Below are 26,130 nucleotides of genomic sequence, written 5' to 3'. Positions count from 1 at the left end.
ACAGAGAAGGGGAAGTTAGGAAAAAGAAGACTGGCTAAATAGTATAGTTGAATTATCCATAGAATTTTAAACACGGATATGTCTAATGATTGTTTTTAAGTTGTTAACATAAGCACAATTTAAGCTCATTTCCTCTTCTCAAATTTCCATTAGTCTGCCAATCACACACACACATACACACACACATGGACTCACACACATGAAATATGTGAAATGGATGTATTCTTAAGATATGCTAACTGGTTACCTGGAGGAAACTGGAACCAAGATAGGAGACTTTTTTAATAGAATACTTTTTTATATAGTTGATTTTTTTTGCTTTGGCCTATTACCAATTTTTACCAACCTTTTTAACTTCAATATAATACAAGGTTCTTGAACAGTTCACATTCACCTGCTTGCCATTTATTAGGCAAACAATGTCCCCTCCACCTGCAGTGTTCTTCCCTGCAGATACTCAAAATGTTTAATGATCCCTCACCTTGGGACTCCATTTAAATAGGAGACCCTCCCCACTATTTAAAATCAACATACCCGTATAATTATGCCAGTCCTTATCCTCCTACCATATCTGTTTCTTAACAGCACTTATTGCCATCTGAATTAAATTCCATATTTGTTTATTTTCTGTATGTGCCTGGTCATTGAAACAATGGTATTTTGCTGGTTTGTTCCATCCTAGCCACCAGAATAATGTTTACCACAAACCTAGACTCAATATGTACTGTTGCAGCAGATCTGAAAAATAACTACATAGCACTGACAGCTCCTATAGTTTTTCTCAACTTAGGGGCACCATGGCTGGGAGTGGGGGAGAAATGTGAATGAACCCAAAAAGGCAAGAACTCCCTTGTATACCCTTGTCACCCCACTGAATGAAGATTACTCAAAGAGACAGTACCAAATAATTCATGCCTACTACTGAACTCAGACATGAACTTGTGAATTTCCAGCTGTAGATTTCAACAGGAATCCAATTTTTTATCATCTCAAGCTTATATGCCTAAATTTGTGAAATAGTGTTAATTTAACTTTACATTTGGCTTTGAATTTACCACTAATCAAGTCAAGTAAAAGAAGTGGTGGAGAAGACAAACACAGGCTAAGGTCGGCAAAAATACACTCCTATTAAACATTCTGTCCTTTGAAGGGTAAAAATTTTATTTTTGAGGAACTTCTTACTGCACATTTTCAAAGAGAGTCACATAAGAAAGCAAAAATGTTATCCTCCCCTCATCCTAGAAATAAATAAGGACATAAATTTTTTTTTTTTTTTAAATCATGACACTTGGAGGTTTAGCACCAGCATCCAAAATGAACAAAAACGGAAAAAAAAGCATTTACTATATATTTCAGACTTCTTTGGTTGGGGTTCTCCCCATGCAGTATTAATATTTCTTGTTTCAATATATATATTACCAAAACAGTAAAAACCAGGAAAAAAAATATAAACCTAGCGGTTGCTGAAACTGGGGAGGCTGCTCTCTTGTCTCCTGTGCAGAATTCCCAGGTTCTCAGCTTGCTGGAAAAATTTGTTGACATTTTCTTTTTGTAGTTGTTTCTTAAAAGAATAACCGTAAACATTCCAATGTCCAAATCTTGGTTTGTCTTCCACTTTATTGCTTGAATGTTTCTTTGGTGTTGGTAAGGTTGTGGCCTGCTTTTTGCTTTATTTCTGAATGGTCACTAATTCTTTAGGTCACCTGGGAAAAGTTAAAATCAAACTTATAAAGAGTGACAAAGTAATAATGAGTTAAAGAATAAAAAGGCAGAAATTATCTGCTTTTCATATAATTAGAAAAAGAGTACTTCAAATGCTCTAAATACAAACATATCTTGTATAGATCTGTAAGCAGTATGTTAATTAAATTGAAACTCTCCCTTTTTAATAAAGTATTTTTATAAACCAGAAGTCAGTACATAGTAGCAAAAATTTTATAAAATTGTATAAATGAAAATTACCATTACTAATGAACAATACTCAAAATCATTTTAGTGGCTGCACCCTATCTCCTAATATGAATATACCACAATTAGTTAGCTACTTACCAAATGTCAGACAGACTAAATTGTAAAAATATTTTTTCCTAATATTTAAAATTATTTCCTTAGAAACAATACCTAGAAATAATGTTACTCCATAAAAGGTTATGATCATTTTTATGATTAATATGCTACTCTAAATCAGTTAATTCCAAGTTTGAATAGGGAACTTATTTCTGTGACAGACTGTCCATGCTACCCAAGATAAAACAGAATATTGCCCTCATAGCAAATGCCTACCTAATTAAAGGCTGACTAAAATCCCCCATCATTGGATATAAAAGCAGATGGCCTTAAGACACAAGCACTTATAATAATCCCAAAACTTCATTTATGAAATGTTAACAATTTTTGAAAAACAGCATCGACACTGAGTTTACAACCTCTTTCTTAACTAAAAGCTAATGGAAAGGGTGATAACCAAGAAGTATAAGAACTAAAGTCTCACTTAAAAGGGTTATAGGAAAAAAAAAAGCCCAGAACTTATAACTGAGTTGATCTTTCTAGCTATAATTCTTTCTATGTAAATAAAATGTCCAAGACCTTTAAAAGACAGAAAAAAGTAGAAAATGACAAGAAAATAACAAGCTATCCTTTTATGAGGTTATTCTTTACCATACCCTACTGTAAACACTTCCTGTTATTTCACTTAATAATCCTTGCAACAACCCTAGTAAATATAATTAGTATCCTAATTCTTACCAGTAGCAGACAGTACTGAGACAGAGGATAAACTACACAAGATCACCCAGCAAATGAGAGGTGCAGTAGAGCCTGCATTGGATAGAAAAACCTTGGCTCTTATACATTATGCTGCACTGCCTCAAAATAAATAAAGTTGATTATCAAAGGAAAAGAGAAGGAAAAAAAAAAACCCTTTAGTTTATTCTACTGTTTCTGATTACTTAACAGGTTCTGAAACTGTTTCTGATTACTAAAACCAGGCCTTTGTTAGGAACTTTTAGCATCAGTTTTCCTAAGTGGTACTAGCAGTTAAAAAACTGCCTGTCTAGAAAAAAGAAGTTGAGTGTCATCAACTCTGTCTGAATGCTTATACCCTCACCAAAGCTTATCAAAATGAGGTCAATCCCAGAAATATTTAACCACCAAATCACTCTTTCCACAGAATCCCAACAGAGACAAAGGGTTGGCACAGATGAACTGCAGAACTAGTTTAGACTAATTTGTACTCTTGTTGAGAAACCAGTAATACTAAACAGAAAATATCAACTCAAGACTGGGCTGCCCCAGCTCTTACCCTGCCGATGGTGAAGGTGCCTGGGGAGCCTGGTGTTACTCAGCACTGCTCTGCTCGGTGGGTGGAGCAGGGTTCTCAGTTGGTGCTTCACCTGCCTTGGCCTAAAATGCAAAACAAAGCCATAAATCAGATAAAGTCACATGACAGTGGAAAGTTCAAGACTGAAAGTTCTTCAAAGTTTGAATTTTCCTGTGAAGGAAAATTAGCATGCAAAAAATTACTCTTATGTATGAGTCAAAAATTAGTACCATATTCAGTCCCTGGCATTTCTACCAAAACAAAACCAAACCCAAACCCCACAAAAACAAAAAACAAAACAAAATGAGTACCATAGAAGAACAGCTTACAAACGGCAAACTAAATACCACTACTCTCCATGAAGTCTGTGACATACAACTGCTTCCAACTCATGCTCAGAGGCGGCTTCCTCTCGATAAATGCCTCTCTTATTTGAAGAGCCCTAAATGTATGAGCTCTGAATCCCCATTAGTATGGGTCATTCTTTCAGAGAATGTCAACTGGATTCAAATATTTGGTCTGTGTTATGCGCAAGGCATACCCTATATATACGGATCTTGAGCAAAATGTTTTTGTATTTGTTAAGTGTCAGGTTATCATGTGATAAAACCACTCTTAGAATGCTAGTTTGACAGGATTAAAGACAATCCACCCTGACTGGCTGGACTGACCTCTTTGCCATCTTGTGAAGGAGCGTTAGGAAGACGCGGGCGACGCCGGTAATTGTAGGGACGCCGGTATCCACGGCGAACTGACGGCTGGTTTGGACCACTGGAGGCTTGCTGATTTTCCTTATCTTCGGCCTCTCCAACTGCTGGGGCAGGTCGTGGGCGAGGAGGTCCCCTGCTGGAGGGAACACAGAACAAAAGAGAACAAGTGCCAATGGGACAGGGCTTCTCCAGAAAATAAGGTTTTATTTATTTTTAAAAATTAAAAAGTCAAGTGTTCAGGGCCAGGCGTAGTGGCTCACTCCTGTAATCCCAGTACTTTGGGAGGTTGAGGCAGGGTTAGGAGTTTGAGACCAACCTGGCCAACATGGTGAAACCCTATCTCTGCTAAAAATATAAAAATTAGCCAGGTGTGGTGGCACGTGCCTACAATCCCAGCTACTTGGGAGGCTGAGGCAAGAGAATTGCTTGAATCCATGAGGCAGAGGTTGCAGCAACCAGAGACTGTGGCACTGCACTGGAGCCTGGGTGACAGACGGAGACTCCATCTCAAAAAAAAAAAAAAAAAGTCAAGTGATCAGTACTTATTGCTAGAATTATTCACAGGCCAATGCAGCAAAAGGAATAGAGGTTTCATGAAAAAAAAAACAAAAAACAAAAAACACACACTTAGTTTTCCATCATTTTCCCCTTTCATTTGAATACATATTTGCAGTGCACATACACATACTGAACACATACTCTGTTCCTATCAGACCCTTTGATAAGCACTAAGAATAGGAAAATTAAAAAAGAGAAGAGTAGTCTAGCATCTGCCTTCCATGAACAGAATTTAGTAGAGACTAAGGGAATGAAACATGAGAAGAAACATTATTATATGTCAGAGTCTGTGCTAGTCGGTTTTCAAATTAAATATTTAATTTGAATGGTAATTCTGTGGATGAGATTTATAACGAGAAAACCAAGAAGTTTAGACGATAATGGTTGAGCTGTATAAAAGTGCTGCTTTTATAGGTTAAAAAAGGTCAACTATGACTTTCCAAGATCACATAGCCAGGGACTGACGAAGCTGAACCTCACACATGCTACTGCATCCTTTTTGTTCCAATAAGACATTTCTATGCCATCTCTTTTATTTGAAAGTCCTTAGTACTTAATCATTCTTGATTATGCCTAAAACTGGAGGGAACCTTGTGAAGAAAAAGGATCCAATCCTTTTACAATTATATTGGTAGAATCCTTTCCCAGTATAATATACTTTTTCTCCCTTTAATAAACCCATATTGACACATTTCAAGGTAGCATAAACACCATTCAGGAAGGAAGTTGTAGTTTTTCCACTTACCACAAAGGGTAAGATAAAAGAATGGGCAGGCTTATAGTATAAAAGGCTTCAAAGGGATCTTAGGGAGGGAGTCTAGCCTAACTCAGTCTTCAAAAGGAATAAAGCACAAATACAATAACCCAGCATTCACTAATATTAGCCTCAATGGTGGTAAAAGTATCTAATACATATTGAGGCCTTTATCAGGTACCACACTAATTATCTTAGTTGCATTAGTACCTTTAATCCCCAACTACAGAATATCTCTGTTTTCAGACAGGGTCTCACTCTGTTGTGCAGGCTGCAATGCAGTCCAAGAATATACATCTAATGAACTGTAGAGCAGGAAGATAAATTCAGGTGATCTGATTATATCTGATTTAACCCCTCTACTGGACTGCCTCGAGGATTAATATTCAGTATCCCAAACACCCTCTGACACTCAATTCTTCCTCCATTTGCAGCATTACCACGGAATTGCCCACCAATCATTTATCTGATTTATTTTGATAAAAATTAAGTACTAATTTACATCATATTATAGTTCCAGAATACAAAATGATGCTTTGGCGCAGAGATAACTAAAAAATCTAGTATTAAGTAGGGGGGAAATGTCACACCACCACCTGAAAACTCTGGCATGCAGTCAAAGCATTCCCATTTTCTAGATATATAACGAATCCATTAAAACAGAACCACACGGTCCTCATTCTACCACTGTGCACACAAGTCCTTTAATGAGCAATGAGTGGAAAATGCGACATACCTACGGTACCTTGGGCGGTAAGTTGGATTTCGATGAACCGGTCCCTGAAGTTGTGCTCCCTCTGGGACTCCATCCTTCATCTCTCCAATCTCACCAGCCTGGAGAGGCAATGAGAGCTGACAGTGAGTGTCACAGCACAGGGGATAAGATACAGTGCATACAGCTATGTTCAGAACATTTTTTAGAAGTAAAAAATAAAATGCTTCATTACAAAGCTAGGCACTCTCAGCGGTAACACAAACTATTTATGAGTAAATCTTTGTGAACGACTGCAAAGGAAGACAAACCTAGTCTGACTAGAACAGTCATTTGCTTAATCCCAGAGCACCTCACTTTATTTTCGTGCATCAATTTAACATTTTGAAATCGGATACATCTCATTCATCTCTTTAAATAAAATACTCTTTTATTTTTCTTTACAACAAAGTTACTTTAAGCCAGTGGAATAAAATTTTTTTTTTTTTTTTTTGAGGCGGAGTCTCACTCTGTCGCCAGGCTGGAGTGCAGTGGCCGGATCTCAGCTCACTGCAAGCTCCGCCTCCCGGGTTTACGCCATTCTCCTGCCTCAGCCTCCCCAGTAGCTGGGACTACAGGCGCCCGCCATCTCGCCCGGCTAGTTTTTGTATTTTTAGTAGAGACGGGGTTTCACCGTGTTAGCCAGGATGGTCTCGATCTCCTGACCTCGTGATCCGCCCATCTCGGCCTCCCAAAGTGCTGGGATTACAGGCTTGAGCCACCGCGCCCGGCCCAGTGGAATAAAATTAACTTATTGTACTACTTCCAAGGGGAAGAAAGAACAACTTAAAAAACAAACAAACAAACAAAAACCCACCAACAATGCCTGCAATTCTTTACCATACAAGCCATAGCTTAACTTTATTTTCTTATCTCAAAACATCCCTTCCGCCTCCTAGGAGCCAAATACTATCCTTCATATTTTGTCAAGAAAAGAGAAACAGTCAGAAGACAGTTTCCACATTCTCACTAGCAAATCTACCAAGCTCCCTGTATTTACATCAGAATGTTCTTGTCTCTCATTACTCTGGGTAAGTGATCCAAGCTCATATTTGCAACCAACAGCCTCTCTATTCTCATCAAATAGATACAGCATGTTAACTCTATCCTTCACTATATATTTTTGCTTTTTCTATCATTTCCATCCAAGCATAAATACCCAGTGAAACAGCACGCATACTTTTCAATTTCTTAAAAGTTTGAAATAAGCACAAAGTTACAGAAAAGTTACATGTAATTCTCAAATCCCATTCGAGTTTCACCATTTGTCCCAATGATGCCCTTTATAGCAAAAACACCATTTAGAATTATGCACTGAAGTAAGTTATATCTTTTTATTTGGAGCAATTATTTATTTATTTATTTGAGATGGAGTCTTGCTCTGTCGCCAGGCTGGAGTGCAGTGGCGGGATCTTAGCTCACTGCAACCTCCGCCTCCCTGGTTCAAGTGATTCTCCTGCCTCAGCCTCCCAAGTAGCTGGGACTACAGGTGTGTGTCACCATGCCTGGCTAATGTTTTGTATTTTTAGTACAGATGGGGTTTCACCATGTCTGGCAGGATGATCTCAATCTCTTGACCTCGTGATCCACCCAGCTCGGCCTTTCAAAGTGCTGGGATTAGAGGCATGAGCCAACACGTTGGTTTTCATGACCTTGATGCTTTTTTAAAGATTACAAACCAGTTATTTTGTAAAATATCCCTCAACTTAGGTTATTTGGTGTTCACTAATGATTAGATTTTGTTTTTGCATCCCCAGCAAAAGTGATACTGCATTCTCCTCACTGCATCCTGTGAGGTGGCATATAGTTCCAATTTGTGCCATTACTGACAACGTTCACTTTGATAAGTGGTTAAGGTGGTTATCTGCCACCAGGGTCATCCTCTGTAAGTTGACTGTTTCCTTCTTTGTAATTAATGAGTCCTTTGTGAGGAAGTACTTACAAAGTGTGTAAATATACTATTACTTATCATATTTTTCAATATATTGGTTTATTTATTTATATTTTTATGGACTCATGGTTTTCTATTTTATTCAATGAATTGTAATCTGTTACTATCATTACTGGCCAACGGGAACCCCTTCAAGCTGGCTCATATCCTTTTGACATGTTTCCAGCATTCTGTGAGTACTTCTTCCCTTTCTGGCACATGATGTTCCAGGCTCATATTGTACTTTCTCTGTCCCAGCTCTGAAATCAGCCATTTCTCCAAAGGGAATTCTTTTTGTTTGAGAATGTTATTTAAAAACAAAAAAAATTGGGGGACAGGTATGCTCAATGCTGTTACTAAGGTATCACTGCTTTCAGGAACTTTCAATAGACAGAACTATGGAACACACATACACACAATGTTATATATATATATGTGTGTCTATGTATGTGCATGTATGTGCGTGTATGGCAAACACACATACCTACCTTGATCTGCCCATCTAATGGCTTTATAAGTTGTTGGTGAGATAAGGGGTAAGGGAGAGACGGGCAACTCTGCATTGTAAAAAGCAAATCAAATCATGCAAAAATCTTGCTCTGATCTCGTATCTTCTTCCAGCTACTACCCCATTTCTTTACAGACATACATACTAGAGAAAAACCAAACACCATGACCACCACTACAGAAACCTCAATGGGGGATATGTCTCCTCACCCTTTGCTGTTTCTTAAGTTCATTCTATTTAAACTTTTGTCTTCACTAAACCACTAACCTCCAAGTTACCAAATCTAATAATCAATTCTCAGCTTAATCTCCTCTACTTATCAACAAGCATTTAACACATTTCATTCTTGAAATACGTTCTCCTTGGCTGCTCCTTCTCATTGTCCTTTGCTAGACAATCCTCATCTTCCTAATCTTTAATTGTTGGTGTGTCCCAGAACTTGATCCTGGAATCCTATTTCCACCTACACTCACTCACCTTATAGTTAGTTAGTCTCATCCTGCCCCTATGGCTTTAAATATCCTGTTTTATAACTCCACATCAGCCAGGCGTGGTGGCTCACGCCTGTAATCCCAGCATTTTGGGAGGCTGAGGCGGGTGGATCACAAAGTCAGGAGATTGAAACCATCCAGGCTAACACAGTGAAACCCCATCTCTACTAAAAATACAAAAAAAAAAAAAAAAAATTAGCCAGGTGAGGTGGCGGGCGCCTGTAGTCCCAGCTACTCGGGAGGCTGAGGCAGGAGAATGGGGTAAACCCGGGAGGTGGAGCTTGCAGTGAGCTGAGATCACGTCACTGCACTCCAGCCTGGGCGACAGAGCGAGACTCCATCTCAAAAAAATACATAAATACATAAAAATAAATTTAAAAAACCTCCAAATCATTATTTACAATCCCATTTCTCCCCTTCAGACTCCCATTCACGCTCTCCCTGGGACCTGATGGACTTGATCCCTTGCTCCATTCAGGTCTCTTCTCAACTACAACTTAATGAACTCCTCAAAATGCTGTCAACCACTGTATCTAAGGCTACACCTTCCATCCTCCAGCCACTTCCTACCTCTTCCCTCTACTTTATTTTTTTCTGCCTACTTAACACCTCCACTTAAGTGAATTTAATATGAGAAAAAGACCTCCAAAGAATTTTCACCTTTCCCTCCAAACCCAATCTTCTTCAATATTCCCATATTTGTTTAAATCAAAACTAGAGAGGTATTATTTACTCCTCATACAATACATTGCCATTCCTCACACTCCTCATTCAATCCATCATGAAATGACGACACCTCTATATGCTTAAAACATCTTCCAAATCTAATCATTTAGTGAGACCTTGCACTGACAGCTTCTCTAAAACAACCCATGTGCATCTCTCTACTGAGATTACAGCAGCTGTTCTCCCTCCTTTTACCTCTTGCCTTCTGTGGTCTAGTCCCAACAAAACAGTCCAATAATCTCTTAAGTGTTTCTTTACTGTTGAGATCCCTTTACTGGCTTATTATCACATTTACAGTAGGTCAAGTCTTCACAGTGGTCCACCAGCATGACTGACCTCCCCTGAGATCTCACCTCATACCCTCCCCCGCTTCACTCACATCATCCCCATCACATGAGCCTCTCTTTAGTTTCCTAAGTAAGCTCGGCCATTTCTTCCTCAGAAACTGTGAGTCACAAAAAAAGACTGACAGAAACATCAGTTAAGGTGTCTAAAGGATGAGAGTCTGGCAGAAAGACTGGGTGACATGAACAAAATGAATTAAAATTAAGTTCTACCACTTCTTGTCCATGTAAAATAAAAGTTGCTGATTTTTAGAAATAATCAAATTCCTTCATTTGTGACAACAACAAAAAATATGGAAACCGCTGTTTCCCTCAGGCTATGGAGAGAACTAAAGAACTGATTCCAAGTATCTGTCACTTGGTAGATGCCACAATGTTGCTCCCTTCCCTCCATCATATAATTATTTTCTCAAAGACAACAAGTAGCTAGTAGCTCAGTGAACGATTCTACTTAATTTTCAAACCTATAGAACTATTTTCTTTAAAAATGGAAGTCATTCAGTCACTAATAAATCATGCTATATTATGTCCTTGCATAAGGCAAATACCACAGGCCTATATATTCCTATTTTTTTCTATTATGCCCAATAAATTTCATAGTGTTGTAATAGAATATATTGGCAAAGACTTTTCTATTTGATCTCAGTAATTTTACCATCCTAGAGATCCATATTTTTAAGACATCACACTGACAACTTCGAAGTAGCTTAGTTATATGGATGAGAGCTTTAGGAATTTTCTTTTGATGATCTTGACTGGCTCAATCAGACTGCTTAGTCAGGGAACTAGTAGATATTAAAAAATAATTAAAAATTATTATTAAAAATACTGATTATTTTTTATTATTATTAAAAAATACTGTTTTTAATTATTAAAATTATTAAAAAATACTGTTTAAAGGATCAAGACAACTTTTACTTCTGACATGGAATAGGTAGGAAAGTCAGTCATTCAGTCAACAACTAAATGCAGTTAGGTTATGGGAATAAGTGTGCACGTTCAAAAGAAGCTTTCGATTAGCTTCTGCACATCATGTTTTACGTGGCACTAAGGAATGACTTTGTTCTGAAACTTCAATTCCTAAGGTGAAATACATTTTATTTCAAAAGATATGAAAAAGAATCACCATGCTTTCAGCAAACGTGACATATGGTGTATATGCCAAACACTAAGGAGGAGTATTTCAGGAAACCACTATTAAGACACTAAAGATAAGTGCATATTACAATCTCACTGACTTTTCCTGTCCTTGTTTCCTAGAAGCCCAGAGTGCTGCCCTAAAGCTACTATGTCTCATGTACCCAATCTCTCCATATATGTAAGTCTACTTGTTATTTTTAGCACATTTGTCAGGAGCAGCTGTTGAAGAGTAGAAGGAAAAAAACAAGAAAGAACACAGTCATGCATGATGGGACAGGAGAAGGGTAGCAAAGAACAGACTGAACACAATGTTCAGTCAAAACATCTAGTGGGGGGAACAAAAAGAAACCCCAAGGATACTAAGGAGAAAAAAGCTGTGGCTAGTGATAACAAAAATGATAACCTAGCCCTAGTTTTCCAAGTTCCCTAGGAACTGCAAAGGTGATGTAAGGTTTATTAAGCACAAAACAAACTCACAACAGCTGTACTAATATTTTGCAGTAAAAAAGCAGAATCAATAATCAACAACCTCCGTTGTGGTGGGTTGCCTTTAAAAATCAGCACTATCTCATTTAAATCTAATACTTTATAAACGTTATTTATGCTGTAGGCATCTTTTGCTAAATCCTTTATATTTAACCACCACAACCCTATGGTGCAGGCATTTAACGCCCCCGTTTAATGGATGAACTTAATCCAAAACTTGGTTTACTCAAAACCTCACAAGTAAGTAGCAGAAACAGGATTCAAATTAAGCCTGACTTCAGAGTCCAAGCTCTTACACACTCCACCTGTCTTGTTACCTTAATTATTTTTTCATCCTTCTATCAACTAGAAACTTCAGCCACGAGGGTTCCCTATTACAGGCATGGAACACGTGGTTTTGCTTTTAGAAATGTTACCGGAATGACTGCTTTGAAAAAGCAGACTGAAGGCCTTGCCTCAAGCTTTTGTAGCATCAGGAAGCCATAAGCAAGGTTTCTGGCAGCTGGTGTTGGAGGAGGAGGAGGAAGAGGAGGCAGAGAAGGACGGAAGGGTGAGGACTGCTGAAGAGAAGTCTCAGTTGCAATTTTACCTGTATTCTGTTGGGATGGGGTAAGACCCGTGAGCGACGGTCAAAGGTCTGTCCCACGTGGTAAGGCGGGAACCGCCGCTGCCGGTACTGAGGGCGATACTGGGGGCGGCGAAGCTGATTCCGGGCCCCAGAGAACTGCCTATCAGTGGCAGGGGGGTCAAATCCTTCACTGCTGCCGCTCCCTTCCTCCTCCTCCTCCCCAGCGTACTAGCGAAGCAAAGAAACAGAGATTCAGAAGAAGTTTTAGCAAGGAAAGAACCAAAGAACACCATTTAGGATGAGTATCACCAAAAGAAAATCTCCCCAAAGCAATAATCCTTTCCATTATACAGACAAAATGCATTTAACCCAGATTATCATGTGATTTCCTGGGATAAACTACATTAAGATTAGAGTAGATCTGTGCAGATAAAATACCAAGAAGCAGAAAAGCAAGAGCAATCAATCTACAATCAATTTAATATTCATCTAATTAGAACTGGTTATCAGCTAACCAACCACCCCAAGAGTATCTGCAAAGCTTATAATGTTTAGCTCCATCAAATGCGTGTCTCCCAGGATTTACCATCCACTGAGGCAATGTCAGGGAAAAGCCAAAAAAGAATTCATTTTATGATGTTACCAACATATTTGACCCAAGTGGTATTCTTCCTACAACAGTCTGTAAAGTGTGGATGGGATCTTTGAAAACTTCCAGGGGTCAGCGAGGTCAAACTATTGCCATAATATTACTAAGATGCTATTTGCCTTTCCCAGGCATTCTCTCAGAAGTATATGGTCTCCCAAAGGCTACAATGACATGTGGTCTCTCAGCAGACTGAATGCAGAAACGGATGTGAGAATCCAGCTATCTTCTATTAAACCATACATCAGAGATCTGCAAAAGTATAAAGCAATACCACTCTTTTCAATTTAAATAGTTTTTTCCATAAATACTGTTATTTTCATGAACATATAGTTACTTTAAATCAATTAATACTTTAAATTTTACTTTCTAATATACTATTAATATAAATACACATTGACAAAAGCTCTAGGATCCTCAATAACATGTAAGCATATAAACAGATCCCTTGGCCGGGCGTGGTGGCTCAAGCCTGTAATCCCAGCACTTTGGGAGGCCGAGACGGGCGGATCACGAGGTCAGGAGATCGAGACCATCCTGGCTAACACGGTGAAACCCCGTCTCTACTAAAAAAAAAAAAAAAAATACAAAAAAAAACAGATCCCAAATCCAAGAAGTTTGAGAACCACCGACCTATGGCATGACTCCCTTTATATGTTTAAGAGTAAAGCTTAACCATACTCTGATAGTAATAAGCCCTAATACTGGAGGTTTCTAAATATAGAACTTATTAACAAAGGAAATTACTGATTCATTTTATATTTTTCCTCTAAATTATATCATATATTACCATTTTACATTTTAAAAAACCAAACATCCTACAAAGGCTGTGTGATTTCATATCTGACTTTAAAGGGGATATGCAATTGTCTTTAATGGGAAGTAACTAGATTTTAAAATGAATAAATAAAAAAAGCAAAATAATGACCCATTACTTTTTTTACAGGTGTATTTCAGCTTTGGACCCTTCCAGAACAAGTCCACATGTGCAACCAAACTCCCCCTCCAAAAAAGCCTCAACTAGTCTAACTTCAAAAAAAATCAAGCCTTTCTACTCTTCATAAAACCTCTACCAAAGATGAGATTCACAATTATGTAAATGTTTATTTGCACAGAAAATGCTTACCAAAATATTAAGTGTGAGACAACATAAACTGTTTTTCTTCTTAGGCTTATCTTTCTCTTTTGCATTTCACACAATCAAATCTTTAAGAGTTTTACAAAGCATAATAATGGCACCAGCACTGCTGAACAAGCTCTTTTGAGAGATACTGAACAAGTTGTTGGGACTTAGACATTACGACAAAAAAGCTCATTTATGTCTACACTTAAGAGTTTTAATAATTTTGTTTCTTAAGCGTTTTAACAATTTTGTTTCTAAATATCTTTTATATGCATAACTTTAGCATTTTCAGGTTTTGGAGGGGAAGTCTTTAAGAAAAATTTTTCACTGAATGTTTTTCTACCACTTTTACTTTTGAATTAACCTAGGAGTCAAAATAATCACAGTTAGAGCTCTGTGACTCTGATGAACTTGAAAGAGAACATGTAGGAAACGCTACAGCAGCTCTTTCCTAGCTACCCCCTCATAGCTTATTAAAAATCAAATAAGATAAGCAAAAACAAAGAAATAAGAGAGAAGTCCTAAGGAATCTGACAGAATTAATTTGGGCAGGGTGTGACGATGGCAGAATAAAGAGGAAAAGCAGTTAGGTAAACAGAAAGATGTAAATCTATCAAAACATAAAGAAAGGTCATTCTCAATCTGCAGATATTGAATTCTGTTGAGTTTCTCTTTGGATGAGATAGTCACAATCTTGTGCTGACAAACATTCGGAGTTTTCTTCCATGTGCCAGTACCTGGTTCTAATTCTAGAAACACCAAGAACTGATTCAAATCTAGTAAGTTCCTCATGACCACAAATATACTGGGTCCATTTTAGATGCCTTGAGAATACTCCTATAAACTGAGCCTCCCAAGAAAGCTCCAGCCAGATTTGCTTACAAACTCTTTCCCCGAACTAAAAATCCACAGAATCACTTATTGCTTCTTTCCTTTGAAATAATGGAAAAATGCTATGCTAAATAAAACAGTCTCTTAACCAAGGCAAATTAGTTAATAGTTCCATGGCCTGCACTTTTATTGCCTATTCACAAGTTATTTCCCATTCTTTCACCAACGAAATTTTTATTTTCTTAGAGGTCAACAGTGTCGGCACCAAGGAATGAACAAGGTTAAGTCAATGATGGAAATTGCATTCCCCTTTGCCAGTGAATGTGTGACTAGGTTCTGGCCAGAAAAAAGAGCCAAATGAAGAGAAACCTTGTTAAAACCTCAGCACTGTCTCCCTTAAGTCTTCCTGTTCCAAGATAATTAAATGTCTATTACTTGTAGCCAAATATATCCTAACTGATACAACTTCTGAATGGCAAGTTTCTAATGAGACCAGTAGCTCTTTAAAACTTCTGAGCACCACAATTTCCCCTTTAGAGTACCGTGTATACTGCTCCAGTGATGGGTGCACCAAAATCTCAGAAATCACCACTAAAGAACTTATTCATGTAACTAATCACCACCGGTTTCCCAAAAACCTATGGAAATAAATAATAAACATTTTAAAAAATAAGATAAAAGTTTCCTCTAAAGAAAAAATAAAAATCACTTAAATCACTTGTCTCCAGGAGAAGATAAGGCATTTATCTGCTCCAAGTACATACACTTAATTCCATGCATGAAGAATTTCTCAATCACTAGTAAGTAACAGAAGCAACTTACATTCCGGGGAGGGCCACGGCGTCTTCCATAGTAGCCACGTCTGTAACGGCGTCGATCAGCAGCATAACGACTCCCTTCCACAGGAACTCCGTCCGGGCCAGTCACATTGGCAGCTTCTGCACCCTGAGAAGAAAATAAAAAGATGGCCTCAAAATTAAAAAGAACATAAGCTAACTCACAAAACAGCCTTGGACTGCAAGAGTATAAGACTGGCAGAACATGCTAAGAATTCCCACTGTGATTTTAAAAAACAGATCTAGGTTTTAAACCAAGTGAGCAAGGCACTTCACAACCTGATTTAAACATGTATGGCTTGTGTGCTCCCACAACCTGAGCTTTGCTTTCTTGTCTAGCTATGCCAATCGCAAAAGCAAAGTGTAACCTCTTTAAAGAACATAAACTAGCAAATATACAACTGTCCAAGTAGAAGTAATGCTAGACCAGGAAGACTATCCTCAGTGGGAAGTATCTGAGATACTGCTACTTTCCTAGAGTGTGTTGAAACCTGTGTTAGTCTAGGAGGTACCAAAGGAATCCCTATTCATGGGCTCACGTGATTCTCTGTTCAGCACAAAGGTAATGAGTGAAACTTCTCCCATTTTGGCAGCAACAAGAAGAAAGGGTCTTTGATGAATAACATTCTCCACACATGTAGTCCTTCTTTACACTTTCCTTCTTTAGACTATCCTTGAAACAGATTTAGAATTCTTATTCTCATATGGACAAATGGATAATGTTTCAAAAATGTAAAAAAAAATGTAGACCAAGAAGATTTCAGAGAACGTATTTCACATCCTACGTCAATTTGTAAAACCCCGAGTTCTGAAAACATACAGAAGAAAAATCAACCCAAAACAATTTTTTAAAAATTGGACGGGATATCAGAGATCCTCAGAGACCGGCATGTGCCGGTGAGTGATCTGGAAATCTAAAAGACTTACAAGATACCCCGGAGCTCACACTGGTAAAGATAATCACTTAAATTTCTGCATCAAATGAAATAAAGTGTTTTCTTTTAAAACACAATGGTTTGAGAGCCATTAGGAACATGAACTATGGAATGGTCTATGTGTATGTGGGAGGAACACATACAGGGAGTTAACCTGTCATTCATTCAGTTAATTTCTAATTCAGCTGCCATGACTACCTGCCATGGCAGTTGGGCTATATGTAGTTTTAGCATGTTTATAATCTAACTCAACATTGTTTTACTAATATCTATAACAGACTAAACACAAAGCATAAAGGATACTACTGACATGGAATTAAATATATAACAGTATTAAAAACTTCTGTAGCTAGTCTTCAGGATAATCCCTCAACTTCTTGGATTCAATTCACCTGAACAAAGCTATTTTAGGGTCTATCAGGATACCTTCAGCTTCCCAAAATCCAAACCAAACAGAAAACAAAATGATTAATATTCAATTTCAATTTCCTTTTATTGAGATTAAAATATACTTTACCATGTATTATTTGTAGGTAGAAGTGCTTACAAGTCAGCCTGAAAACTTTACTTTGATAAAAGAAATCTTCTGCCCCAAAGCAGTTTTTTTTTTTTTCTTTTCTTTTTGTTTTTGAAACAGAATCTTGCTCTGTCACCCAGGCTGGAGTGCAATGTCTCAGAGGTACAAACTCCACCTCCTTGGTTCAAGCGATTCTCCTGCCTCAGCCTCCTAAGTAGCCAGAATTACAGGCGTGCGACCACACTCAGATATTTTTATAATTTTAGTAGAGACGGGTTTCACCATGTTGGCCAGGCTGGTCTCAAACTCCTGACCCCAGGAGATCCGCCCGCCTCGACATCCCAAAGTGCTGGAATTACAGGTGTGGGCCACCGCGTCCAGCTGCAAAGCAGTTGTAATAATAAGATAGCTAAATTTTAAACTGCTTTTCAAAATACATACCTTTGGTACAAAAATAAAAGTTACTTTGAAATTGAGAAATCAGCTTTTCTTTCCATAATCAGAGTTGATCATTTATTAAATAAGAATTAAAGTATCTTTATTGCAGAATGTTTATAATGACAATGCCAAAAATATTTCTGCTGGCTGGGGGCGGTGGCTCACACCTGTAATCCCAATACTTTGGGAGGCCGACACAGGTGGATCACCTAAGGTCAGGAGTTTCAAGACCAGCCTGGTCAACATGGCGAAACCCAGTCTCTACTAAAAATACAAAAATTAGCCAGGCGTGGCAGTACAGGACAGTGCCTGTAATCCCAGCTACTTGAACCTGGATGGCGGAAGCTGCAGTGAACCAAGATCGCGCCAATGCACTCCAGCCTGGGCAATAGAGGGAGACTCCATCTAAAAAAAAAAGATTCTGTATAAAAGTCACTTCCTGCTATTGTACAAAAATTCCAAAGTCATGTCAATTAATAAGGGGCTGACAGACAATTTACTGTGCAACAAAACTATGTGCCAGCCCTTTTGATACCAAACCACAATTTCCTCTCACCTTCTCTCCTTCAACCACATCAAACTCTACAGTTTCTCCATCTCCTACACTGCGCAGATATTTCCGTGGGTTATTCTTCTTGATGGCAGTCTGGAAAGAGAACAGAAAATATGATTCGAAGTAAAGAGAACAGAAAATTTTATTCAAAGTGTATTTCAATATTGGCCAGAGATTTCATTGCTTTCAAGTACACCAGAGTGAACCTGAAGAAACTACTGATCAATTATTATTTTTCCATCATTCTCCCACTAACCTGGAGCTCTAAAACAACAACAAAAAAAACACTATAAAACTATATTCCACATTACTTTCTTGATTTGTGCTATTCATCTTGACAGGTAGATTAAACAGAACATGTTTTTCCTATAATTGCAGTATGTGCAGTGACTACACACTACTGTCACAGGCTGATCACCTGATCATATCAGCTGTATTAATTACCTCAAACCAAAGATGAAGCTGTAGCTCCATCAGCAAGGGTAAAAAAATGCTTTTGTGAGATCTTACATACACACACAAACACATATTTTAGGGATAGAGGTTCCTGTAGACAACAGAAACTACTAACTTCAATAGGGATTTTTAAAATGCGAGCTAGGCTTGATGGGGAAAGGAGGCAGTGATAAAGAAAAAAAATTAAAATGCCAAGGGGATAAATATTTCTGACAGAGTAAACAAAATTGTCTCAAGAATCAGAATGTATTAGCAATAATCTGTCCTCCCCCCTCCTCCCTCCCATTTTGCAGATGAGTTAACATGAGGCTAAGAGTTAAAGTGATTTATCTGAAGTCACAAATGTAACAGCCCCAGGGATGATGGGGGAAGTGGAGGAGAGGTAATTCATATCCCTGTACTCTACCTATATGATATTTATTCAACATTTCCCCCATCACACAATTCATATGTCAACAAATCCTATGTTTCCTGAGAATACATTAAAAGGTTAGTGAAGATGCTATTCTTCATTAAACATCTACATCTAAATATCTCCTTATGAATAGATACTGCTCTCTCTTTTTCAATCAATGAAGGCAGAAAATAATTCCTGCAATGCATTTCCATTTCTTTGGCTGGTATCTCTAAACAGTTAAAGGGGCTTGAGTTTCTATGGAACTAGGTCAACCTTATTTTACAAAGCGATTAAGCATGTGTAATCCAGCCCATCTCCTAACTCTGAGTAGGAGGGAAAAGAAATAGTGAGCCAATAGAGCAGAGACCTCACCCATAGAGGAAAAAAGGCAGTTCAGGACAGGATATATGCGCACGCAGCATGAACATTCAGCCATTCCAAAAACAGCCCCTCCCTGCCGGCTCTCTCCCTTTTTCCTGTTAAACTGGGCAGGCCTCAACACAGAGGTGACTCACCACACAACCTCACCGTGGAATCGGGTCATATACTCACAGGCTAATAAAGCCAGCCACCACTACAGCAACTTCTGAGGACCTTTACCTCTAGCAGTCTTCAGCATTCTTACCCCAAAAGGTCTATGAACCTCAAACCTCTAAGTATTATAAACAACTCTATTATGACCCTAAAAGTCACTGTATCTGAACAAAATAAATCTACTCAAATTATCTAGGTACAACTGAGATATATCCAGTCAAGTAGAAATATAAACAATAGAAACCATAGCTAGATACCACCATGTCCAACTCCTACTGCCACTCCAATACACACACAAACCTAAACAGAAGGAAACAAAAACACAGAAAATCAGATGTATTCTGGATTTCTGCATTGCAAGAGAACGGACTGGCATTAGTACCTGCTGCTCTATCTTCCTTATTGTTATACTCTGAGAACGCATATTTCAGACAATTCACTGAAAACTAAATAAACAAAAAGAACACTAAGGATAGTATTCCTTCTCTTAGCCTATTTTATAAAGGAAGTCTAGGACATATTAATAACAAAATAAGTAATATCCTAGGCTATCAAAGCAAAGAAAAACTGAGGTACCAACAGCAGAGAAGCTCCATATCTTACCCATTGCCTCTGTTTCCTGCAAATCTAAGGGAATTTGCATCTTTTGACCTGGATATGTCCTAACATGCCTCATTTAACAAGAGTGAGGGCTACCCTGGAAACTGGAAGTTTTCTCATCTTACTATCTGCTTCTCTGTGCTATTTACTTCAATTGAGAGCTGCTCTGATAGAGGAGCTTTAACCAACACCTACCCAGGCAGAAGCCAGATTGGCTCCAGGCAAACACTAAGGAGGAACCACATCAGGAGAACAGGATGCTAATATGGAAACAGACTTTTTTTTTTTGCCTAAGGACTCAAAGCCTTTAAAAATTAGAAAGTGGTCTAACCAAATACTGCTTTATAAAACTACAAAAATAAAACTATTTGAAAACAGTTAATATGACGGGACAGAAGAACTTATTAATCTTAAAATGTGGAACCGAGCTCTTGTTGCAAAATAAATCACAGAAAGAGTTTAGATTAAAATAATAATCCATAGGACTTATTTTTGGGAAAGGGATGACAGAAGATTACATACCCCCTTCTCACATAGCAAATGTAATATTTATAATCCCTCTTACCTGATGTACAAATACATCTTCTTTGGTGTCATTTCTGTTGAAAGACAAAAAGCTCACAATTAAAGGTAGTAGGTATGTGGAAAAACTTAAAAGAACCTATGTCTTATAAATTTAAATCCCAAGTCCTCAAAACACAACATATATTTTCACTTATTTTCTACACTCAATTCAGACACCTAAAATCAATCCTTGTTAAACATTTCTAACTCCACAAGCCACCCACCTTCTTCCTCCACATTGCCACAGTGCTTAGATCCAAGCTCACAGACTCAACATACAGAAACATCCCCTTCCTCTGTCTCTTTCTGAATCACATGGTGTGTAATCAGAGCCTTAGATTTTCCTCCCAGCAAAAGCAAAGCAAGACAGTTAAAAGGACAGGGCACAGCTGTGAACTAGGCTCTCCTTACACTGAAACTTAAAACAGCCCCCCACCCCCACCCCACCAAAGGAGACAAGAAATTGGAGGAACTTTAAGGGTGGGAAAGCAAAGAAAATGTCGATATCATGTAAAAACCTCAGAATAATCCCAACATCTTGTAGTTGTGTTCTCATTCCTGTATGGTTAAAAGCGGCTACAGTTTACAGTTTCTACATAGGACTGGACCAGAAGTGGGTTAAAGATCCAGCTCAATTACTCACTAGTTGGGTGACCTTAGGAAAGCAGCTTAACCAGTCTAAGACTCCATTTCTTCATCTGTGAAATTATGGATATTGTCTCATTTATCCTAAGGCCCTTCCCATTTCTGATTTTGTCCCCCCTCCTTTTTTTCCTTAATGACTAGACTTTACGAAATAAGTTATTTATTAGTGTCCTGGAAATGTATTTTAAGTAATATTTAACAAATCAGTAGCTTAGAAATAAGAATATTTACAGTGCTTAGAAACCTAAAAAATTTATATAAGCCATTAATGAAGCATGATAAGGGATTTAAAACTGTTAGTGCCACAATACAAGTATAATTTAAAACATGCAAATATACACAAACACATACCGATTTATAAATCCATATCCATTTCTGACGTTGAACCATTTGACAGTGCCAAGGACTTTGGTGGCTAAAATAGGATTAAGCAGATAAATTAGTATCTGACCTACAAAGAGATAAAGCTCATATCACTAAGATCTTGATAACATTAGACAAAGCCTAAACATACCTAAAGAAACCATTAAAAGCTTAATTCCAAAATACATTAGAAAAAGAAAATGGAGCAAGCCAAGATATTCTAAGGAAACACTTTTCAGAAGACTAAACCTTTCTTCCTTATTCAACTTTTCAGGAAAGTCACAAGATAAGCAGTGATTATGTCTATACAATTCTGTAATCATTAAAATTGAGAAACACTGAAGGAAAAAAAAAATGTTCAAGAAGAATCTTACAAGTTTTAAGCTAGACAAATGTTGTAAGTTCAAAAGAGGGGCTACGATAAAACAGTGAAAGAGCTTAATATATCACTTTCATACCTCGAAATATTAGGCAAACTTTAATGAGAAACAAGGTGACTCTTTGTTAACAGGCACTCTAGAAAGATGTAAAGCAACGTGTCCAGTTGCCAAATGGGAGCCCATCAGAGGAGTCAAGAATAATAATAGAACTGTTGCTGTCTCAATCCAGTTCGGTACTTACCACCCTGAGACATAACAGGCCTTTTCAAACCACATGATGAATTTGGGTTTGTTTCTTTGTTTACAGTTGTGCCAATCAAACTTAAGCGTTTTCCATAACATCCCCCTCTTTACTGTGATCACTGTCTCTACCTCACGAGCAGGACCACTTCTCTACAATGCCTGCTTTTAGCAGAATTAAGAGAAGGAATCTAAACAAAATAAAACTTCAAGTAACTTGTATTTTGTAGGTTTACATTTATCTCAACTATTTCAAATATGATCTTTGGAATCAATTGTGAATGACAAATTCAGTACTTCTAGGAAAGGTCCCTCTCTAAATTCAGGAAGTGCAAAAAGCAAGTATCAAGACTTAATGAAACAGGAAACCTGATAATAGATTACCTTAAAGACAAAAAAAAGAAAAAAGGCTCAGTAGAGAATGAAAGTAATTATTAACATCAATCCATGCTGTCTCTTCATAAAATACAAAGTTTATAATTTCCAAGGATAAACAGTAAGGCTTCACTTTTAAATTCAAAACTAAAATAGTAATTAGGACTTGCTCTGTTGTACGCAGGGTTAGTTCTGAATTTTGCTAGACTGATATACTTGGGAAAATACTTTAGCTCTCTTTGTGGGGGGGAAAGAAAAACAAAAACAAAAAACATGTCTTTATATCTCCAAAGTTATGCAGTCTACATTGATTAGGCATTCTCCAGCTTTAATTCCAAAGATCTCTCATCTCTCCAAAGGAGAAATCAAACCCAGGCAATCTTAGGCTTGAGGCCACTCTAACTGGAGCAGCAAGGCAAAGGAGAAAAAAAACAGTTGATGTTTTAGATGCAAATGTACACAGAAGAGGCCCGTTTTTGATACATGCATATGCAGTTAAGTCAGGCAATATTCCAAATAATATGCTTTTAGTGCCTCTTTTTATTTGCCCAAAAAATTAATTACCTGCGAAAATATAAAGACTGGAACTGTTTTTTAATATCTAGCATTGTTGATGGAATAATCTTGATTAAAAAGGCAAAACTAACAATAAAGGGAAAAGATGATAAATAATTCTCAGGTCTAGCCTCAATCCAGGCTGAAGGTTATTTTTACTCTCCAATGTAGTTTTAAAAAAAGTTTTGTAATTCCACAAATACTTCTCCAAGGACTTCATATGATCAAATTCATTCCGACTTCTTGCTTTAAACCATAAATCCACTGCATATACACTAAGGGGAAGGGTTGGGGAGGAAGACCATAGATTTCCGTAATATTTATCAGAAGGAAAATTTTTTTGCACTCGTGAAAACAATTTTTCCTGGTCTATGTGCCTATGAACTCAAGGCCCATTTGCAAATACTAGAACATATCCATTTTAGTCAGCACTGTGCCTAGCACATGCTAGGCTTCCATGTGTTTGCTTGGCAAAGGAAAGGGGATGGCAGGACACACCAGACAGACAAACAGTGTTGAGGTGTCATGTAGAAAGGGCTGTCCTTCATTTTTAGAGAGATGCAGTAAGAGTGGAAAGATAAGTCATCAGACTCATCACCAGGGATCTGCAGAGGCAGTTGGTTGAGAAAATCAACCTTCATTTACCTGTTTCCTTTATCTTTAAAGATAGTAGTATCTGCTTTCCCAATCTCAGAAGAGTACAGGATTAAGTGAAAAACTGCAAAAGCTTTCTACAAAAATAAGGTATCATTAAGAATGTTATCTTAACAGTGCTTTGGAGAACACAAGGTTGTCTCTGTCAGACATCTGGCAGAAAGTGTTCCAATAAATACTTGCTAGAAACAACAACACAATGTACTACTGACTAGATTTAAGCAACTTTTAGTCCAGCAAAATGAGGCCTATTTTGTTTCTTAACCTACACAGGTTACAATTAGCATATTGTTTGGTAGGGACTTAGTAAAAGCCCTGGGAAAAAAAGAGAAAAGTAGTCCTCTCAAGGTGGGGAATATTGAAAGGTGTTACACTTTTCTCACATTGTTCCCTCAACTTTCTTCCCAAAGGGGAAGCAGGGCTCAGAGAGATCAGACAAACATGACCCACCCCAAATAGTGAAAATGTCTCCGAAGCATCCTACACCACACCATCTGTTAACGTCCCTGTGTTCCTGTTTAAAAGAGTGAACGATATGGACACACACCCTTTAGGGAGGTTCTTCACCACCCACCCGCTTTGCAAGCGTTTAAGAACTCACACAGGGCGTTACTTAAGAACAGAACGCTTAAGTTACATGGCTAAACCAACAACCATCACAGAAACCCTTTCCATCCACTGCCCGCCCCCCACCCCCAAATCTGAACATTTCATCTTCCTGTTTCCCTTCCTAGGTTACAAGTGCCAAGGTAACAATGTTTTGAACTAACGTCATACTCCTACTTCCGACGAAGTTTTTTCAGCTGCTACACCACGTGCGTTCCCACAGTCCGGGAAGAGGGAAGCGTGTAGCCATTGGTGGACACTGAATGGCTGTTTGCAGCAGTGGGCACAGAGAGGGGGAGGAGGACGTGGGACTAAGATCCAAGTTTCCCGGAGACGATTGCAACACCTCTTTGCTGGCATGTGGCCGACAGGAGCATGGCGTCTTTCCCATGCCCATGTGGGAAGGGCGACAGGGACAGACACCCGACCCTTTCTGGCAAGAAGCTTTTCTATCTTTCCCTCCCCGTTTCCTTCTAGCGCCTTCCTCTTCCCCAAAGGAAATGCTCTCCTTTCCCAGATCCCAAGCAAAGACCCCAAAGTGCCAGGCTCACGTGTCCGTCCTTCCCCTACGTCCACATACATCTCTACCCAAGGTCCCCTCTCCCAGACCGCCTCTCCTTTCCTCTCCAAACGCAGGCATTTTCCACCACGGCAATCCGCGACAGTGCCCGTCTGCTAGACAGAAGTTAAGACCTAAACTTTCTGGCCCGGAACCAGAAGGTAGGTGCACGCGGTAGCGAGGAGCGCAGGGCGCAGCGCGCTCACCTGGGAGCGCCGGCAAGGGAGGCGGCCAGCGGCGGCCGGAACTGGGGACCCGGAGACCCCCGGGGACCCCGTGCTGTCAGCTTCTCCAGCCCGGGTGGGAGGCGTAGCGCGAGCTGCCCACACGTGCTCCGCGGCCGGCCGGGCCCGCCCCACTACTGCATCCCCTGCCCTCCCCGGCCTGACTCACCGAGAACTTTTTTCTCCGCGTCTTCGCTGCCGGCGGCGGTGGCTAAAGAGGCGGCGGCCGCGGTACCCGTGGCTGCGGGGGCCGCGTCCCCACCCGGGTTTCCTGCGACGTGGGCGGCGGGCGCCGGGGCCGCGGCCTGGGGCGCACCGCTGCCCACTGGGCTCTTGGGCGCGGGGTCCTGGGGAGCCGCGGCGGCCGCCTCCGTCGGAGCCTGCGGGAGGGTGGTGGTGGTGGCCTCGCCCGCCTCGCTCATGCCTCCTCCTCCTCTGCTCTCGCTCAGGCGCCTCGGTGGCGGTTGGTCGGCGGTTAGCGCGGCTGGTGGTCGCGGCGGCCCGGGCTCGCTCTCGGGGAGGCCGGGGCGGATCTCGCGGCGCAGGCGGCGGCGGCCGAGGTGGGGTCGCGCGGCGGAGGCGGCTCGAGCTTTGGGTTGCGCGCTCGCTGTTGGGCTCCTCGCTGGATCTTACTGCCCCAAAAATGGCCCCGCACAAGTTTTTCTAGGCGGCGCACCGGCCCGGGAGGGAAGGGCGGGCGAGGGGAGAGGGTGGGGAAACTTGGCTTGGGAGTCGGGCCCTGGGCTCTCATTAGCATTTAAAGGCGCCCGGTGCCCTTTCCATGGCTCCAATCCGCCGGGACGCGAGCGCGCGG

The 26,130-nt window shown here is 39.5% G+C and overlaps 2 protein-coding genes across 10 annotated transcripts in view; one reads left to right on the top strand and one right to left on the bottom strand.

Moving 5' to 3' along the window:
- Window positions 1-1,138: 1,138 nt before the first annotated feature.
- YBX3 (Y-box binding protein 3) lies at window positions 1,139-26,070 on the bottom strand. Of its 4 annotated transcripts, none has more exons than XM_033222901.1 (10): window positions 25,486-26,070; window positions 21,712-21,775; window positions 20,717-20,750; window positions 18,168-18,257; window positions 15,708-15,830; window positions 12,307-12,513; window positions 6,078-6,175; window positions 3,991-4,165; window positions 3,302-3,402; window positions 1,139-1,703 (listed from the first exon to the last, which is right to left on the bottom strand). In XM_033222901.1, exons 1-9 carry the CDS (start codon window positions 25,736-25,738, stop codon window positions 3,337-3,339), a joined length of 1,110 nt encoding a protein of 369 aa, XP_033078792.1. In that variant the 5' UTR covers window positions 25,739-26,070; the 3' UTR covers window positions 1,139-1,703; window positions 3,302-3,336. The 4 variants fall into 4 exon arrangements, with proteins under 4 accessions (XP_033078792.1, XP_033078793.1, XP_033078794.1 ...); XM_033222902.1 differs by having other exon boundaries at window positions 3,991-4,162; XM_033222903.1 differs by lacking the exon at window positions 12,307-12,513.
- Window positions 23,648-26,130, top strand: part of LOC117090559 — a 72,802-nt gene continuing 70,319 nt past the window's right edge. For 2 of the 6 annotated variants that reach the window (XR_004440055.1, XR_004440056.1), the window contains exon 1: window positions 23,651-25,253. Coding sequence is in view for 1 of the 6 variants with exons in the window: in XM_033222924.1 (XP_033078815.1) it covers window positions 24,797-25,253 (457 nt within the window). In the remaining 5 variants the exon portion in view is untranslated. Of the gene's footprint in view, window positions 25,254-26,130 lie in introns of all 6 variants that reach the window. The other 4 variants (XR_004440052.1, XM_033222924.1, XR_004440053.1 and 1 more) reach the window with 3 other exon arrangements.

The sequence above is a fragment of the Trachypithecus francoisi genome, unplaced genomic scaffold, assembly GCF_009764315.1.
Source record: "Trachypithecus francoisi isolate TF-2019V2 unplaced genomic scaffold, Tfra_2.0 Lachesis_group11, whole genome shotgun sequence".
In the NCBI taxonomy this organism is placed as follows: Eukaryota; Metazoa; Chordata; class Mammalia; order Primates; family Cercopithecidae; genus Trachypithecus; species Trachypithecus francoisi.
The sequence above is the reverse complement of the archived record's forward strand: the minus strand, read 5'-3'. Positions and strand labels throughout refer to the sequence as shown.